Source organism: Lynx canadensis, chromosome A2, assembly GCF_007474595.2.
Source record: "Lynx canadensis isolate LIC74 chromosome A2, mLynCan4.pri.v2, whole genome shotgun sequence".
Classification (NCBI taxonomy): domain Eukaryota; kingdom Metazoa; phylum Chordata; class Mammalia; order Carnivora; family Felidae; genus Lynx; species Lynx canadensis.
Genome location: NC_044304.2, coordinates 145,976,678 through 145,997,214, shown reverse-complemented (window position 1 = coordinate 145,997,214; position 20,537 = coordinate 145,976,678). Strand labels below are relative to the sequence as shown.

At 38.6% G+C, this 20,537-nt stretch overlaps 1 protein-coding gene across 1 annotated transcript in view; it reads left to right on the top strand.

Annotated features, from left to right (window-relative positions):
• Positions 1 to 8,088: 8,088 nt before the first annotated feature.
• TMEM209 (transmembrane protein 209) overlaps positions 8,089 to 20,537 on the top strand; it is a 34,789-nt gene continuing 22,340 nt past the window's right edge. Inside the window, 8 exon segments of the mRNA XM_030308443.1 lie at positions 8,089 to 8,150; positions 8,152 to 8,223; positions 8,377 to 8,435; positions 9,635 to 9,766; positions 10,273 to 10,284; positions 10,287 to 10,513; positions 14,865 to 15,066; positions 19,954 to 20,129. Of these exon segments, the coding sequence (XP_030164303.1) occupies positions 8,089 to 8,150; positions 8,152 to 8,223; positions 8,377 to 8,435; positions 9,635 to 9,766; positions 10,273 to 10,284; positions 10,287 to 10,513; positions 14,865 to 15,066; positions 19,954 to 20,129 (942 nt within the window).

Here is a 20,537-nt window from a genome sequence, read left to right as displayed (position 1 = left end):
AAATCAAGATGCATGGGAATGCAAGCTGGTACAGCCCACTCTGGAAATAGTATGGAGCTTCCTCAAAAATTAAAAATAGAACTACCCCTACGACCCAGCAATTGCACTACTAGGCATTTATCCAAGGGATACAGGTGTGTTGTTTTCAAAGGGACACATGCACCCCCATGTTTATAGCAGCACTATCAACAATAGCCAAAGTATGGAAAGAGCCCAAATGTCCATCGATGGATGAATGGATAAAGAAGATGTGATACACACACACACCCACACACACACACACACACACACACACAAATGGAGTATTACTCGGCAATCAAAAAAAGAATGAAAAAATCTTGCCATTTGCAACTACGTGGTGGAACTGGAGGGTATTATGCTAAGTGAAATTAGTCAGAGAAAGACAAAAATCATATGACCTCACTCATATGAGGAATCCAAGAGACAAAACAGATGAACATAAAGGAAGGGAAACAAAATAATATAAAAACGGAGGAGGACAAACAGAAGAGACTCATAAATATGGAGAACAAACTGAGGGTTACTGGAGGGGTTGTGGGAGGGGGGATGTGCTAAATGGGGAAGGGGCACTAAGGAATCTACTCCTGAAATCACTGTTGCACTATATGCTAACTAATTTGGATGTAAATTTTTAAAAATTAAAAATAAAATTAAAAAAATCAAGATGCAAATTTGTATATGCAGTATGATCACAAGTTCACTAAAAATATGAAAAAAGACTAAGCAATGTCCACAAGTGTTAGCAATGGTTGAGTTTGAGTGAAAGAGTGTTAGTTTTCCTTATAACTTTTGAAGTTGTCTCCAGTTAGGAGAAAAATGAATTTTTGTAGAAAGTCCAACTTCCTTCGGGTAGAAAGTGCTGTTCTTGGGTACTCATAACTACAATCCAGGACCCTTGGCCCATTCCTTTCTTAATATCTGATCTCTACAATAGCAGGCAAGTATCTTTAACAAGGTGCCTCTCTCCTTTTTGGGTTACGGCAACCATTCTCTGAAAACCTTAAGAATGGAAACTTAAGAAACCAGTCTTTTGAACAAAAGATACAATGGGCATTAAGGAGGGCACTTGTTGGGATGAGCACTGGGTGTTATATGTAAGTCATGAATCATTAAATTCTATTCCTGAAATCATTATTACACTATATGTTAACTACTTTGATTTAAATTAAATATATATGTACATATATGTATGTGTATATATGTACATCTATGTATGTGTATTATGTATATTTAATATATATTTATTTTATATATTAACTTATATATTTTCTATAATATATATAATTTTCCTTTTATATCTTCTCCGCCTTTTTCTCTCTTCTCTCTTTCCGTATCTCTCTCCTTTCCTCTCCTCTCTTCCTTACTCTCTCTTTTCCTGTCTCCTTACTCTATCTCCTATATCCCTACCCTACTCTGTCCATCCCTCCTACATCCTCTACGTTCTCTCCAGACCACCCCCTCTTAGAAATGATTGGGGGGGCTTATTTTAAATTGAATATGTATAGAGATAATTATTAAATGATTAGCAGTTTATAAGCCTAAAAGTTATAGTAGTTGGTTATTTCATGTAATCTGGAGTGATTTTTATTTCATTGCTTGCACTTTTCTATAATTTCTACGTTTTCTATAATGCATACTTTTGTAATGGACGAGGAAGGGGGAATGTTTAAAAACATTTATTAGGTTTATATCATTTTCACAGAAAGCCTCTGTATTTGACTTAATGTCACATTAAAATATAATCACAAAATCCTGAGAAAGATTTTGCATCAAGCTAAGTGGAATCATACGAACTGTGGTTATCAAAAGCATTTTATTAACTATCTGCGTGTGACTCCGTGAGTGAAAACAGCAGCAGAGCCTGCCCTGAGGAGTAGGGTAGAACAGAGGAGAGATCTAGGCTAAGGCTACCAGGGGACAACTCTGCAATTTCTCCGATTCACTTAACACCTCTTAAACTCAGTTTCCACATATGCAAAACAAGAAGCTTGGGCTGGCATTGTTGGGAAAAATACCAGCACCAGCAGTCTGAATAAACACTAAACAAATGTGTAAACTAAATATAGTGTTCATAGTCTCTGAAAGCAAAAGAGTAAATGCATCCTGAAGAGTGGCAAATCCAGAGGAAATCCCTGTGCCTCGCAGTGGAGGATAATTACCACCACATTCCCATCACACTTTTACCATTACTTCAAGGTTTGTAAATAAAGGCTCATAGGTTAGCAGAGAAAATGAAGTTCAAAGTGAAAGAAAAATTCCATCCTCCTTGACTAGCTCTCATATGGTTCTCAGATTTCAAACCTGGGACCCTTCAGAAGAAGCAGTTCAACCAATTGTAACTGCCATAAGGATACAAAGTGAAAGACGAAACCTCTAAGATAATTAAGGTTTTAATCAGCACTGAATAGATTTAATTCAACATTTCAGCTATGCTTTGAAGCAAACGAATTATATGGCAGGAAACCATGGTCTGTATCTCCTCTGTCACTAACCACTTGTGTGACATTGGACAAGTCGCTTGATTTCCTTGGGGTTTATCAATTAAAACAAAAAAGGAGGGATACTGATACCTTACTCGCCTACAGAAAGGAGGCAGGACAACGTGCTCTCTTCAGGTCCTTGAAGCTCAGGACTCTGGGACTCCAAAGAGCTGACGCAAGCAAAGGAGAAGAATAGCTTAGACCTCGTAAGTGGTCTTCATGAGGAAATTGCCAGGAATCAATTTCAATTTTTTGTTAATTTTCTAAAGTATCTTTTCTGGCCCATCCGGACAAATTCAATACACTTAGCTAGGGAGTTTAGGACACATATCAGCGATCACTATTCTAAATCTCCTTTTGGCAAAGTATCTACTTGAAGAAGCATTTAGACTTTAGATGAAACTTCTCTGGGGGAAGAGGTGGTGAGGGGAAGAGTCTCTGATTATCATAATGGAATCCAGCTGGCATAGATAGACCAACCCTCCTGCTCTCCTTCTAGAGCTGATGCAGCACTCGGTCTAGCTGCCCATTGCCAGCCCAGTGTTCTGACTGTAATGCCAAATGGGAGGTTTGATTAATCATCAGCCTGTATTAATGGCCAGCAAGGACTCCATGTCAGCAATTTATAAGAGCTCGGTTGCTCATAATATGTTGGAGATTCACAGTCCTGAACATTTGGGCTATCTCCTTCCTAAGAGGATGGTATTTTCTTCTGCTAGTAGGTGGTCTAGAATGGCGACCTTCGTTCTGTTTAGTTTATTTCTACATCTTATCTGGCGGGAGAGTATAGTGCCTCATTCTACAAACTCCCAAATCCTACAACACGTCTTCTATAAATACGACAACTTTAGTATCTTTGATTAGAATTACGTGGCTACAAAAATTAGAATGTGGAGGTCATTCACCAGTAGGGAAGTTCATCCCAGCATTACATAGCCTATGGACAAACTGCAAACCTAAATGTCTCAGAATCACAGATTTGTTCTGGTGCAACCACCAGAAGTCATGCAGTCATGAAGTCATGAGGAGTGCTGCTGTGTGAATACGATTTGAGGAAGTGTTACAATATAATACTAAGTTTTGAAAAAGCAGGATACGAAAATATGTACAATACAATGCCAACAATGTAAGATCAAGGAGAAATGGAGAGAAATATATTGAGATAGAGAAAAAGAAAAAAAAAACTAAAATATACTCCAAAATGTTAACAACGGTTATCTCTAGAGAATAGGATTACGTTAGCTTAAATTTTCTTCTTCATCCTTTTCCATATTCTTGGATGCTCTAGAGCGAGATTGCATTATTTTTAAAATAACTTTTAAAAAGTAGTTGGATCGAAGTAAAGTGAATTTATTTTATGGAAAATCCCCTATTCTACAGTCAACATATTATATAAAATGAAATTGGATAGCCTACCCAGACAGAAGCCCGCGAAAAGAACATCAGGACCAATATAATGACAAAATACCAAAGCAGGAAGCTCCCTATTGCCCCGCAAGAGTCATCCTTCTGGCATTCATAATCCTGACTTGGAATAGGAAAACTTAAAGGTAGGGGAGGAGGATCCACCTCCCAAAATAAGGAAAAAAGGTCTCCCATGATGGCTTCTCGCTTTGGAAATAAAGCATGCTCAAAAGAATGAAGATGACTGAGAAGTACTTCACTCCATGTGTATGACAATTTCCTTGGCAACCTATTATGACATACACTTCAGTAACTGTGACAGGAACCGGCAAACACTTCTTGGATTTCTAAGCTTTTGGAAGATTTACCTAAACTATTTCTACGAAAGGTTATGGTATTTACCCCCTACGTCAATAGGGTGCATTCTGCCCTATTCTTTTTTTTTTATTTTCCTGAAATTTGTATACACTGTATTTTCCTTAAATTTTAACGCCTATACAATCTAAGTCTCTGAGGTATTCATTGATTTTTTTCAGTGTCTTTTACATGTATCGTATCACATACCATATATAGATTAACACACGTGGGTCTAATGTGTTATAGACTGGATTGTGTTCCCCCAAATTCATACGTTAAATGAATAACCCCCAATTTGACTATAATCACAGATAGGGCTTTAAAGAGACAATTAAGGTGAGGGGCATCTGGGTGGCTCCATGAGTTGAGCGTCGGACTCTTTTTTTTTTTTTTAATGTTTATTTATTTGAGAGAGAGAGCACAAGCAGGGTAGGGGCAGAGAGAGAGGGAGACACAGAATCCAAAGCAGGCTCCAGGCTCCGAGCTGTCAGCACAGAGCCTGATGCAGGGCTTGAACTCACAAGCTGTGAGACCATGACCCGAGCTGAAGTCGGAAGCCCTATCGACTGAGTCACCCCGGCGCCCCAAGCATTGGACTCTTAATTTCGACTCAGATCATGATCTCACAGGTTCGTGAGTTCGAGCCCCACATAGGGCTTTGCACTGACAGTGCAGAGCCTGCTTGGGATTCTCTCTCCCTCTCTCTGCCCCTTTCCTGCTCACGAGCTCTCAAGAATAAAGAAAAATTTTTAAAAAGAGATAATTAAGGTTAAGTGAGGTCATAAAGATAAGGCCCTAATCCAATATGACTGATGTCCTTATAAGAAGAGTAAGAGATGCCCCAGGGGTATGTGGACACAGAAAAAAAAAGGCCCTGTGAGGACACAGAAGTCAGTAAGCCAAGGAAAGAGGCCTCAGGAGAAAACAGTTCCAACCTGGAAAACTGTGAAAAAATTTAATTTTTGTTGTTTAAGCCACCCACTCCAGGGTACTTTTTACAGTAACCCTAGCAAACTAATACATAATGCCAGCTATATATCAAATTTGGATAGTAGTACCATTCCTTTTTAAGCCTTCAACAAATGCACGATACCTTAAGGACATCAAGAGAGGAACGATGAGGGGCGCCTGGGTGGCGCAGTCGGTTAAGCGTCCGACTTCAGCCAGGTCACGATCTCGCGGTCCGTGAGTTCGAGCCCCGCGTCGGGCTCTGGGCTGATGGCTCAGAGCCTGGAGCCTGTTTCCGATTCTGTGTCTCCCTCTCTCTCTGCCCCTCGCCCGTTCATGCTCTGTCTCTCTCTCTCCACAAATAAATAAACGTTGAAAAAAAAATTAAAAAAAAAAAAGAGAGGAACGATGAGTCTGTTGTAAATGACATCAAATGTATACAATTTCCTAGGAGAGAGACATGGGATGGGGAGGAACCTAGTATTCTAATTTTGACTGTACATTGAACTCTTTCACTGCGAACAATTTTTGAGTTAGTTCGTCTCAATCTAAAACTAGAGCAAAACGCTACTGCTGCTAAGGCAGTCCAAAAATTATTAAAATCGCAGTTAAAAAAAATCTGTTAGATCTTTTAAGAGCATAGCATACCTGCAGATTCCATTGCATATTAATGATAGGCAGTAAATAATAATAATTATTATCTATTAAGGAAACAATTTTCTTCTATTTGACTTTAGATGCATTTTAGGAAACTTTTTGGTCATTGAGACGTACATGACGTAACAATCCACTAGCTTCTTGTGAAAAGGTGTGATGTTTTCATTAGGGTAACATTTCTCCACATCCCCAATGGCGGGTCCCAGCGCCCTGCTCTTCCTGGCTGTTGGCCCTGTGCTTTAGGCCGGCGTCGCCTCTTCCAGGAAGCTCTCCTTCCGGGAGCCCATCCGTGGCACGCCTCTGGGCTCACCTGCCCCCACGTCTCCTGCCCACCTAGGTCACCAGCTGGCTGAGCTCTTCCAGACACTAACCAGGGAGCTCCACTTTCGCATCCTGGCGCGGCTCAGTGGCACAAAGTAGGCGTTTGGATTCGTTCAATGAAACCAAACTGAACTTCCCGATGAACCTCTTTTCCCCCTCAGGATCAGTTCCGAAGAATATGCAAGAAAAGGAACGATTGCATTTTTTTAAACCTCAAAACCACTGGCAACTTTGACACGTTTGGGGTTTTCTTCTCACTGCTGCAACCTCATCACAGGGATATTTAAGAATTTACGCTGGGTCAGAACACTTTTTTTGTGAGAAATGCTTCGCTGAGGCTGATGGGTGTCTGGACACATTACCACATTCTTTCCCCTACAATTGGCTACCCTGCTTAATAAAATCTGCTTTAAAAAGTGAGTCCATAAATGCTCTAAGGAAGCTAAAGTTATATTAGTATATAGAAATTCAGCTTGTTACAGTTATTTCTTTTTACTGCGGGTTCAGAGCTTGGTCTGAAATTTTGCTGCCCAGCTTTCTCCCCGCAGCTGAGCGGGAGCCACAAACCCTAAAGCTGTTTCCCTGGTAACGTTCCTAGCTGTAGGGCTCCCAGCCGCCCTCCCCAACCTCCTCTTCTCGCGAGAAGGTCCGTTCTTCCGGTAACTGTCGTCCGGCAAACTGGTTGCCCACGCCTTAGTGCTTGGCATCGCGCATGTGCAGTAGAGAGTGGCGCGAGCCAGCAGCTTCCGGCCGAAGAACATGGTGGGTTTTCGGGGTCATTTTTGTGCTTAGTGGACGCGGAGTCCACGCGTGCTGTGGGGTTTCCACGACTGCGGATCTGCAGAGGGTTCAGCCAGAGGGGGGTGTGGCCAGGCGTCCCTCCACCTGTAGCGGAAAGGCAGAAAGAAACGATAGGGGTTGCTGAAGTTTGTGCTGGGAGACCCAGGGAGGGAAGCTCTCGGGACTGGGAAGTTTTGACTCGCGGACCGGGTGGCGGGAAGAGCGCTGCTCTGTACTTTCTGGGCAACGACTCCAGATATGGAAGTCTTAATGTTTTTCTGCCGGAGATGAGGCCTAGCGAAACAAAGGAAATATAAATCCCACGTGGACCCAAACTGCACACTCCCCAGTCGCTCTCATCCCCTTCACAACAGGAGCGTTCGCCCTTATAAAACTTCAATCCTCACATTTTATCGGCGGCAACACAAAATTGGGATCTTTGGCGCCCAGCGGTCCGAGTGCAGAGTTGTTTACGATCTTCTGCGTGAAGATGTAAGAGGAGAGCCTTAAATTTTTTTTTAATATTTATATTTATTTTTGAGACAGAGCGTGAGCGGGGGAGGGGCAGAGAGAGAGAGGGAGACACAGAATCCGAAGTAGGCTCCAGGCACTGAGCTATCAGCACAGAACCCGACTTGGGGCTCGAACCTACAAACCATGAGCTCATGACCTGAGCTGAAGTCGGAGGCTCAACCGTCTGAGCCACCCAGGCGCCCCAAGAGGAGAGTCTTTAATGGCTTGTAGCTAATATGGAATAGTTTCTCTCAAAGCTTGGTATTTTGAGGGGCTAGTCTTTGTGACATTCCAAAACAATACGGAATAATTGCACATAAAATCACCACCCTTTTAAATTACAAAATAAGACATTTTTATTCATTGGAAGTGTTCTCTGAAGTGATGAGCAAGTTCTCTATTGATTACAATATAGTGCCTATAAAGTTATAATTTAGGGCTCCCTTTTCATACAATAATAATGAAATAAAAATTTTTGGAAAGACATTAAAGATAAGGGAAAATATGTGCAGTTTTTAGTTACAATTATAAAGGACACAAGTTGGATTTCTTAAATGGGGAAGTGGTTTCTCTTCGTTAATTCCTGTGCTTTTTTGTTTTTGGATAGATGCAAGGGGAGGCAAATCCTAGTGCTTCCCTTATTGACAGAACCATCAAGATGAGAAAAGAAAGAAGCTAAGAAAGTGGTTTTAGCCTGGGGACTCCTAAATGTATCTGTGGCTGGAATGATATATACTGAAATGTAAGTTAATTAATCAAAAAAAGTGAAACTTAAAGAGGACAGTGGTAGGTTCCACAGGTTTTTGTGTTTTTTTGATTTTAGGTGTTTTCTGTTGTTTGGTTTTTGTGTTTGTTTGTTTTTTAAGATTTTGAAAAGCCTTCTTAATTTTTTCAGGACTGGAAAGTTGATTAGTTCATATTATAATGTGACATACTGGCCCCTTTGGTATATTGGTAAGTAATTAATTTTTACTGTGATTTAGGTTTGCTACCAATGAAAAACTGCATTCATGCTTAATTCAGCTTAGTATTCATTCCTTCACTCCATAAATGTTCAAGTGTGTAGTGTGTTCCAAAAACTGGGAATATAGCAGGCAGGGAACAAGATCCTTGCCCTCATGGAAGGGACATTCTAGTAGAGGAATGTAGAGGAGACAAATTAAACAGTACAGTTCCAGGTAATCATTAGAGTCCTCTGATGAAAAATAACTTCTGGTGGTGGTGATTCGCATTTATTTTCTCTGAAATGCCTTCCCTAAATCCCTACCATGTCTCCTTTCAAGAACAATCAGATTTCTATTCCATTAATGCCTTCCTCAGGTTCCTCGTTCTATCCTCCTCTCTACTTCTCTCTGCTCTTCAGTATAAAGAGGGTATAAAGAGTCTTTATTGCCATTAAAGTGAATTCTGTAGTCTAATACACATGTTAATGTGGAGTCCATGGTGTGGCAAGTGAATAAGCAAGAGTTTTGGGAGCACCTGGGTGGCCCAGTTGATTAAGCGTCCGACTTTGGCTCAGGTGATGGTCTCACAGCTTGTGGGTTCGAACCCCACGTTGGGCTCTGCTGACAGCTCAGAGCCTGGAGCCTGCTTCGGAGTCTGTGTCTCCCTCTCTCTCACTGCCCCTTCCTTCCCTGCTCGTGCTCTATCTCTCTGTGTCTCTCAAAAAATAAATAAACATTAAAAAAATTAATAGGCAAGAGTTTTGGGATCTGCATACCGGAGTGTATAATCATGACTTCGGTAACTAGCTGTGTGCTCTTGCAAAAGTCACTTGACTCCTCTAGTCAACTGAAGGTGAAAATGTTTATTGTACAAGGTTGTGAGGGTTAGTGATTTTTTTTTAAGATTTTTTTATTTTTAAGCAATCTCTACACCCAACGTGGGGCTCCAACTCAACCCTGAGATCAAGTCGCATGCTCCACCAACTGAGCCAGCCAGGTGCCTGATAATATTTTGAAATTTACTAGTAAATGCCATAGACATTATACATAGTAGACATTCATTAAATGGTAACTGTTATGAGGACTAAGAAGATAGTTTTCAGTTGTGTTGTTAAATTGCTAAAGTATGAAGGGTTTTGTTTTCCACTCACCTTTTTAAATGTTATCCCTTCCATCCTCCCCCTTAAAAAAAAAATTGTTCTCTTCCAGAGCTTGCCCTTGCGTCCCTCTTCAGCCTAAACGCCTTATTTGATTTTTGGAGGTATTTCAAATATACTGTGGCACCAACAAGTCTGGTTGTTAGCCCTGGACAGCAAACACTTTTAGGGTTGAAAACAGCTGGTAAGTGTTTTATATCTTTTGCAAAGGTGGGGGAAAGGTTGGCAATAAATCTTTCTCAATTTAATTTGCCCTTTTTATAGACTCAGCTGGAAGGGACTTCTAAAGCCATCTGGTTCAACTATATTAAACAAGTCTATAATAAATTGTCTTAAGGCCAATGATTATCATTCCTATTTGTATAAACTGAATGGAAATACTATTCAACAACCTCATGAAAGTTTGTTCCATTGTTTAATTACAGTTAAAATTAAATGACTAACCCTTATGGATTGAAGCTAATCTCTTACTTTAAACTGTATGGAAATGGTAAACCACTACTTTGTGTCCTTAGGTAATAATATGTAATTTAACAACCAAGTTATTCTGTTACTTTCTCTTTTCCTGAAGAAAAAGATTCATTTCATTAAGTCTGTTTTTATAGAAATTTTACTTATACATGCATGCACATATTATTTATTTATTTATTCATTCATTCACTCATTCATTCATTCCTTCCTTCCTTCCAGTTGTACAGACTACTCTCCACACGATCTGGCAGCAACCCAAATCCCTCCTTCGCCACCTTCTCCTTCAATTCAGGGTCAGAGTGTGTTGAGCTATAGCCCATCTCGTTCACCCAGTACCAGCCCCAAGTTCACCACCAGCTGTATAACCGGATACAGCCCTCAGCTGCAAGGTCTGTCATCAGGTGGCAGCAGTTCCTATAGCCCTGGAGTGACTTACTCTCCCATCAGTGGTTATAATAAGGTAATGAATCTTTTTTCCTGGCCAGTCACATTATTTTAGAATTGGGAGCTACCTTGAAAATCACCAAATGAATCAAAACTCCTCATTTTCTCACTGACAGGACTGAGAAACAGTGGGTAATTGACTTGCCCAAATTGCCCATTTAAGAGCCAAGAACAACCCAGATCCTGATACCTATTCAGACGTTATGTATACCACACCCTAAAATGAAAGAAAAAAATCAGCTTTTGCAAAGATAATAGACTGAGAGTCACCCTCTAGGATCTTTCTGCAGGGTCTTTCAAACAAGTTGAGACTATGATAATTTTTTACTTTAGTTTTTTAAATCTATGTTTGCCCTCTTTCTTTGCTTGTTTATATGAAACTTTTGTATATCCTTACAGAATCTTAATGCTTTTCATCATGTGGAATATCTCCTAAGCTAAAAACTGGGATTGTTGTGTAGTTTGATTCTTCATGATGGACACCACCCTTCATGGGATGACTAGAAACCTCCATTCCAACTTCCACAAAGTGGGTTTGATAGAAGCAAAATTGACAAATTTGAAATTGTGACTCCTGCCTGAAGTGTAAGAATATAAAAGGAGTGTTAAAGGGGGCATGGTCACGTTTTCAGATGCTCTCACTAGTTAGAACTACATCCCTATAGCTGCTAGTTAAATGAGGAATGTTTGGAAGTGAAATCAACACACTGCCCTTACCCGTTACATAATATTTCTTTGTAATGAAATTGCATACCACTGGTTACCCAATAACAATTTTGGCAAATAATAACATTTAGAAAATTTTTAATAAGTTAAATTTTACCCATAGGCAGATATGACTTACAGTTTTTGTTTTCATGAGAAAAAAAATCACTCATAGTTTTACCAAAAACATAATTTCTGTTTAATGGCTACTTAATACTCATCTAGTGGAAACACCATAGTTTACTCTTGAATATGTAAGTTATTTTTATTTCTTAAAAACTATTAATCTGTACTAAATAGCTCTGTATAAACTTGGTAACATTAATTATCTTTTTTCTCCTAGACTGTAACCTTCTTGAGTACAGGATTGTGTGTTTTATTCATGTTTGTTTTCTTAGCATAGTATATGAAATATCGATGCTATATATACACTATTTGTTGAACCAAGTTAATACCATGGAAAAGTTAATGAAATGGAATAGTAATTTTTCTAGGGAAAAAATGCTGAGATTGACTAACAGGTAGAAAACCTAAATAAATAAGGAAGAAAAAATTTGAACTTTAATCAAATATATCTGCAGAATATATTAGGGTTCCGAAGTTTTGTCATTGAGTTTTAAGTTTTCAAGAAACTTTTCAACTTTTGATTATGGAGATGTTGAAACATAGACAAAAACGAAGGGACTAGTACAGTGCATTTCTAGAGTCAGAAAACTGGATTGAAATCCTGGGACAATCTTGAGTGAATTACCTAATCTCTCATATCTGAAATTAGTATGGTAGTAATATTTACTTATTATTGAGAGGATAAAATAAAATAATGTACATTATGCATAAGATGTGCCCCTCAGCAAAAATAAACCAATTAGTGAATAGCGCAGATATCATCATGGCATATAGAAGGATCTTAGAGAAGGGGGCATCTGGGTGGCTCAGTCGGTTCAGTGGCCAACTCTTGATTTCAGCTTGAGTCGTGATCCCAGGGTTGTGGGATTGGGTCGGGCTCCGTGCTGAGCATGAAGCCTGCTTGGGATTGTCTCTTTCCCTCTGCCCCTCTCCCTGTTTGTGCTCTCTCTTTCTCAAATAAAACTTTTTTTTTTTTTTTTAATAAAAAAATAAATAAGAGAAAGCAGGGCGCCTGGGTAGCTCAGTCAGTTAAGCATCAAATCTTGATTTCGGTTCAGGTCACGATCTCAGGGTCGTGAGATTGAGCCCTATGTTGGGCTCCGTGCTGACCATGGAGCCTGCTTAAGATTCTCTTCCTCACTCTCCCTCTGCCTCTCTCCCTTGCTCACACACTCACTCTCTCTTTCACTCTCAAAAAAAGAAAGAAATCAATGTGGAAGAGGAGTAACATTTTTCTTTTCTTTTCAACTTTATTTCTTTTGCCACTATACTGGAGTAAATAGTTAATAAACTAGGTAATACCAGTGACCAGTAGTTGTATTTTTTTTAAGTTTTATTTATTTAGGTAGTCTCTACACCAGACTTGGGGCTCGAACTCACCACCCTGAGATCAAGAGTTGGATGCTCTTCTGACTGAGGCAGCCACGTGCCTCCATATTTTTAAAGTATTTAACTTCATAAAGAAACACAAGTTAAATGTAAATTTTTTAAAATTCTTCTATATCCAATAAACATTTTAAAATAGTGAAATGGACATATACCAAAATAGGTCCGCCTATCAACTTTTTTCTGAATAGTACTTAGCACAAACATTTCATGTAATAGAATCGGAATATGTATTAAATGTTCATATGCTTTGATCAGATCATTTCCGTTCTAAGAATCTCCTGAAGGACATTTCTCAGAAATTAAGAAAAGATTTATGTAGGGGCACCTGGCTGGCCAGTCGGTAGGGCATGTGGCTCTTGATCTCAGGGTCATGAGCTCAAGCCTCACGTTGGGTGTGGAACTTACTAAAAAAAAAAAGAAGAAGAAGAAAAGATTTATGTACAGAGATGTTAACATTATTTACAGTGGCCAAATCTTGTAGATAATTCAAATGTATTGAATGTAAAAATAAATAATGGTACGTATGTATAATGAAATATTGTATAGCTAGTAAGAATAATATTACAGAGGATTTTTATAGGAAAATCCTTGGTTACCTTTAAAAACACAATGAGGTTTAGGGACACCTAGGTGACTCGGTTAAGCGTCCGACGCTTGAATTGGGCTCAGGTTATGATTTTACACTTTGTGAGTTGAAGCTCCACATGGGGCTGGGATTCTCTCTCTGCCTCTCTGCCACTTGTGTGCACACACATATGTGCTGTCTCTCTCTCTCTCTCTCTCGTAGAAAAAAAGTTAAAATGAGGTTTAAAAAACAATTGTTTTGTTTAAAAATGTAAAAACAAAAATATATTTATATAGCTATATGCACTTAAAGATTTGAAAATACATAAAATATGAAAAGGATTATATTACCTCTAGGTTGTAGTTCTAAGTATGACTTATTTTCTTCAAACTTTCCATTTTTTAAGACGTGCACATAGTGCTTTTTTAAAAAAATAGACTTTATATTTTAGAACAGTTTTAGGTTTGGGCACCTGGGTGGCTCAGTCAGTTGAGCGACTGACTTTTGATTTCGGCTTGGGTCATGGACCCAAAGGTTGTGGGATCAAACTCTGCTTTGGGGCTCTGCCCTGATGTGGAACCTGCTTGGGATTCTCTGCCTCTCTCCCCACTGCGCTCGCGCTCGCTCACTCTCTCTCTCTCTCAAAAAACAAAACAAAACAGTTTCACAGCAAAACTGAGAGGAAGGTACAGAGACCTGTCCTATACCTTTTGCCCCCCCCACGGGCACAGCCTTCCCAATATCAAAATCCCCCACCAGAGTGGTACATCTGTTCCAGTTGATGAACCTGCATTGGTACATCATTATCACCCAGAGTCCACAGTTTACTTTAGGATTCATTCTTGGTTGTGTACATTCTGTGGGTTTAGATAAGTATATGATTCTGTATACCCACCACTATGGTACGGTATCATATAGGGTAATTTCATTGCCTTAAAAGTCCCTCATGCTCCACCTATTCATCCTGTCCCACTCCTGACCCCGATCCCTGGCAACTACTGATCCTTTTGCTTTTTCCATAGTTTTGTCTTTTTCAGAATATCATATAATTGGAATCATACAGTGCAGCATTTTCAGATTGGCTTCTTTTAGTCAGTCATGTGCATTTAAGGTTCCTCCATGTCTTTTCATGGCTTGATAGCTCATTTCTTTTCAATGCCAAATAATATTCCATTATGCAGATGTACCACAGCTTATTTACCCATCCACCTACTAAAGGATGTCTTGGTTGCTTCCAAGTTTTGGCAATTACGGAATAAAGCTGCCGTAAATACCTGTAGGCAGGTTTTTGTATAGACCTAAGTTTTCAACTCCTTTGGCTAAGTCCCAAGGAGCACAATTGCTAATCAGATGATAAGTGTAGTTTAGTTTTGCAAGAAACCTCCAAACTGTCTTCCAAGGTGGCTGTACCATCTTGCGTTCCCACCAGCAGTGAATGAGACTTCCTGCTCCACATCCTTACCAACTTCTGGTGTTGTCATTGTTCTGGATTTTGGCCATTCTAATGGGTGCGTTACTTTCTGAAAGTCAAAAACCACACAAAAGTAAATTTCAATAAGAAAAAGTTCTTTTTTTTGTATAGTTGGCAAGCTATAGTCCTTCTCCTTCTTCTCCATACCCTACAACTGTTGGACCAGTGGAGGGCAGTGGGTTGAGATCTCGCTACCGTTCTTCACCCACCGTCTATAACTCGCCTACTGACAAAGAAGACTACATGACAGACCTACGAACTTTGGATACTTTTCTTAGAAGTGAAGAAGAGAAACAGCATAGAGTTAAGCTGGGTATGTATATTTTTATTCAGATCCAACCCTTATTTTGGTGTTACTTTTATGTTATCCTTACCCTATTGTTTTCTTTATTTTGATAACTACATAAATACTTCTTTTTTACTAATATGTGTAGCTTATTACACATAAGAAATACATTTTGTTCTTATATTTTATAGAGTTAGAATTTTAAGTGCGCCAAATTTAAGAAGTAAAAGTTGAACTGAGAATTCTTGAACCTTTTATCTACATTAAGATTGAAAGCTTTTTCTATATAAGTTATACTTTCTATTCAAAAATTGAGGCTATAAAATGTTTTTGAAGCGGTGCAGAGCAAAGCTTATTGAAGTGATAGTTGTCTCTTTTTGGTCCTTGGGAAGATTGGCATGACGGAGGGATAAAGGAGGGAGAACATATTTACTCCAGAAGTGCTGCTGTTTTTCAGAACATTTTCGAACTTCTCTTTAGTTTACTTTGAGAAACAGTGTTAGCAAATCTTAATCCATTTGGGGTGGATTTGATTATAACAAAGTCAATTATTTGAAACCAAATTAGGTTATTGAGCCACGTAATGATTTTTCCCCCTCAGGAACTTTCACAGAAAGCACATTAGGTGCTAAAGCATGGCCACAATGAGGAAGTCCGTTATTGGACCATGGCTCTTTGTGTCACTTGAAATCTCTCCATTGATTTTTAATTTAATTTTGCCTGAAAGTGCCAGAAATGTCAAAGAAACAAATCAATATTATCTTGTTATTTGTCGATGCATGCTTTTTCTTCTTGTGAAATTTTGAACTATTTCAAGTTTTCTGAAAATTATATAGAGTATAATGCAAAGAACAACCTATGTCATTCCCTCTCCTTATCTTTGTCTTATTGAGATATTTTCTGGCTTCCATTTTTATTTCCTCTTTGATCCATAGGACTTACTTAAAAGTGTTATTATTGTTTAAAAGTAATATTAGTGATTGGTGTTGCTTTTAATTTCCAAACATTGAAATGAAGGCTTGATTATCTTTTATTTTTCCTCTTAAGTTAATTGTGCTACACTAGAGATTGTGACCTCTACCCTGTTAATTCTTTGGTATTTTTTAAGACTTGCATTTGGGCCTGTTGTGTGATCACTTTTTATAAATGGTTTTTGGTATGTTGAAAAGGATGGCATAGGCTCTACATACTTGGCTCCATATTTGCTCATTGAACCAAACTTCCTGAACGTGTTCTTAAATTCTTTATCTCATTAATCTTCATCCACTTGCTCTGTTAGTAAGAAAGTCGGTTAAAAGCTCCCACTGATTGTTTTACATTAAATGTGTCCTCGTAATTCTGTTAAATTTGCTAAATATATATGAAATTATGTTAAGTGCATATAAATTCATGATAATATTCTGGTCAGTTATTTCTCTTATCTTTTTTTTATCTTTTATCTTTATCTTTTTGCCTTGAAATCTGTTTTCTCTGATATTAACACAGCTGTACTGATTTTCTTTTGGTTAGTATTTGCCTGGTGTATCTGTGTCCATCCTTATACTTTGAAATCTCTGTGCCTGTAGGTTTTAGGTAATTCAGTATTTATATAAATTAAATAGTAAGTATTTTTGTGAGGAGCTACTTTGAGACTATATAAGTATCTTCTTCCTCATCAAATTTGACTTACTGGCTTTAACATCCTTTTAAGTTTCTTTTCAAAATTATTACTGTGTTGTAGTGGCTATCTCATTCCATCATTCCTTCTCTATTATTCCCTTTTACATTTTTAAACATGTTTTGTGATAAAATATGCATAAGGTTTACCATTTGAACCATTCTTAAGAGTATAATTCAGTGGTATTCACATTGTTGTGCAACCACCTTTTACATTCATTTGTTGGCATTCTGTTGCAAGATAAGAACTTTTTCTTCTCCCCAATTATGTCATTTATTTTAGTGGTTAGATTGTTTCAGGTTTGGGTAGTGGGATCCTCTGGTTTCTGTTTTTTGTTTGTTGTTTTGTTTTACTGTCTAGCACCACAAGATATTCCAGGCTTCTCTTGTACTTTCCTGGTTAACTAGCTCTGGAGTCAGTCCATTTCTCCAAGGGGACCATGATTGCTTTTAGTGGAGAATGATGTTGAGAAATTAATGTCTGGGCACTGGATATGTCATTGTTGATGGGGTATCATTACTCTAGGTCCTCTCAACAGACAGCCAGGAATATATGTATATACACACACAAACACACCTATATGTGTTTCCATATCCATCCACCTATATATTAAAATCATGAGTACATACTGATACCTCCAATTGCAGTCCAACTATGCAGGGTTTATTCTAGCCTCCTCCCTTTTCATATTTGTAACTCCTTTCTCCAATAGTAAGAAACCAGGCACTCACATTTACTCTTTCTCACATACTTTTTTTGCTGCCTGGCCACTTCATCCTTAACTATTTCGAATGCATCTCCCAAGAATGTGAACATTTTCCTTTCTGACTATAGCGTAATTACCATACTTGAGATACTAGTGTTATTCATATTCACATTTCTTCCAATTGACCCAATAATGGCCTTTGTAGTTTTTTTTTTCTTTTACTGGTGCAGGATCTGATCAAGGATCATTTTTCCATATTTAGCTGCCATGCTTCTTTTGTCCTTTTTAATCTAGAACATTTGCGCGTCTTTGTTTTGTTTTTTTATGACATTTACATTTGAAGAAGTCAGCCTAGTTGTTTTGCAAATTTGGGTTTGTGTGATCATTTTTCATTATTGGATTAGATAAGAATCAGTTTAAATACGATTTTTTGGCAAGAATACAACTTAGGTGGCAGTGTGCTCCTTTCAGCATATCACATCAGGAGACTCATGATACCATTTTGTCCCTTTATTGGTGAGATTAAATTGGATCAGTTGGTCAAGATGATGGCAACCTTGGCCTTTCCCTTCTGTAATTAATAAATAATCTATAGTGCGATACTTTGAGACTTGTGAGTCCTGTTCCCCAACAGCCTTTTACCCGGTGGTTTTATTTTTTTATTTTTTATTTTTTAATTTATTTTATTTTTTTGCAACGTTTTTATTTATTTTTGGGACAGAGAGAGACAGAGCATGAACGGGGGAGGGGCAGAGAGAGGGAGACACAGAATCGGAAACAGGCTCCAGGCTCCGAGCCATCAGCCCAGAGCCTGATGCGGGGCTCGAACTCCCGGACTGCGAGATCGTGACCTGGCTGAAGTCGGACGCTTAACCAACTGCGCCACCCAGGCGCCCCTACCCGGTGGTTTTAGCATCTGAATGAGTTAATGCAGTGGTGGTTGCAAAATGGAGACTTTCTAATATTTTCATTTCTTCTGCATTTAGTAGTTTGGCATTCTTCTTTTGTCCCCCTTACCCCACAGTTTGTGCTGCTGGTTGGTTCTTCCATTAGCAGTATCTAACCTGCTGTTTAACTCACTGAGTTTTTCATTTGTTGTGGGTGGGTTCTTTTTTTTTTTTTTTTTCTCCAGTTTTCAAGGTTTTACTTGGTTCTCTTTCAAATATGCATGATTTATTTTAGTGTATCTTGTTCTGTTCTTATGTTTTCAATTTTTCCTATCTCAGTCACTTTAAACATGACTTTCTAAAAGTCTCTGTCCTGTAGTTCAGTTATCTAAAGTTCTCGAAGGTTAAATACTCACATTTTTGTCTTGTTGATTCCTTTGCTTGGAACCCTGTTTCCTCTTGTGATTTATGTATTTGTTTGTTTTTGGTAAGTTTATCTGCAGTACAGTTCTACCTGTTTCTTCTATCCTGGGCAGGCTGGATACAAGCCTTGTCTCCTCCTAGCAGTTTTGTATTTGCCTCTGCCAAGTACCTAAGGAGTATTATGACCTTGAACTAACTTAGGTAATTTCTGGGCTAGGAGGTTCCTGGATTTCACAGATAGTATAAATGGGTGTTCTAAACCCATATGTAAATGGATAATTTTTAAATCCCCATACAACTTAGATGAGTTTCCTTACTATTTCTTGGTGCCAGTGGACAGATTTTTTCTTATGTACAAGAATGTGGCCATTTGAGGTTCTTGGCCCTATGCTGGCTACAGGGGATAGAGGTAGGAGAAAAGGGTCTGAGTCCAACCCTACCTCACCTTTGCCTCATTACCATTTCCCACTTGGGCAGTGAAATCCAAACTGATAGGTTTCCCAAAGCCTACAGAATTCTCCAGAGCAGCCACAGCATCAGCTCACAGGGATGCTGGGGAAAAATAATATTTCCTGCCCTCAAGGAACTCAAATTCTGTTTGGGTAAAAAGACAAACTATAGCCTTAAAGTGTAATAACTGCTCTGGTAGAATCCTCTAGAGGATTAAGTCCCCATATTAACTATTAACATTTCCTAAAAGTAAATTTATAAATTTAAAAGTGTAATCGGCAGTCTCTTGAATGCAACGCAGGAATTATTACAGGCTATAAAGAGAATGCAGTGTAGTACAGGGAAGAGTGAGTGGAGCTGCTGGCCCACAGAGTAGTGTATTAATAGGAAGCTGTAGTCGTACCATTCAGAAAGAGCTACTAAAAATTCAGGCAAGGAACTTCCTTAGCCTATTTATTTCCTGAAGAAATTTGTCTTTTGTTTGTTTCTTGCTGAGTCATTTGAAAGTCTTAGAGAATGAAACAAGCCTAATTTTACAACAGAAATAAACAGATACTTTCAACCACTTGATTGATATTGCTCAGAAAATGTTCTTTTTAATTTTAGCACAGGCAGTCTGTGTTCTCTAAAGAAGAGGTAATGTCAGGGAGGAGGGAAAGAAGAGTCCCTTGGGGCTTTGTCTTCCTTGATTGCCATCGCCTAGGTGCCCAGATACCCAGTGTTCGTGTGCTAACTCTAAGTGTCACAGTTACTACAGCCCACACTGATGCTCTTTAAATTCATTATTGTAGGGAGTCCAGATTCTACCTCGCCTTCCACCAGTCCTACCTTCTGGAACTACAATCGTTCTATGGGAGATTATGCACAGACATTGAAGAAGTTTCAGTATCAGCTTGCCTGTAGGTCTCAGGCCCCATGTGCTAACAAAGATGAGGCTGATCTCAGTTCTAAACAAGCTGCAGAGGAGGTAAATGGAAAAGAAAAATGACTTAATATTTCTGATTGCAGATTGTTAGAAAGTCTATTCTACTTCTGGAACATTTTTTGTCTGTAGTCTTCACTTTTCCTGGCCAGAAACATAAATCTGGCACACATTAAACACTGGAAAGACTCCTATGTAACTTCGTGTATCTAAAACTGAATTGTATTGTACGTTTTATTCTTCGTTGCATACAGTTGACATTAGTATCCTGCCTAAAACATTTTTCTGCATTCATTTATAAAAAGGTATCTCAAGTATCTATTTGTACTTAATATATACAAGACTCCTGCTTTTAAAATACATTTGGATTAGAACATTTGAACTTGATCAGTTTAATACCAAAAATAAGATTTTTGTTTTGTTCATAAAGCAGGAATGTTCTTTAAACATACC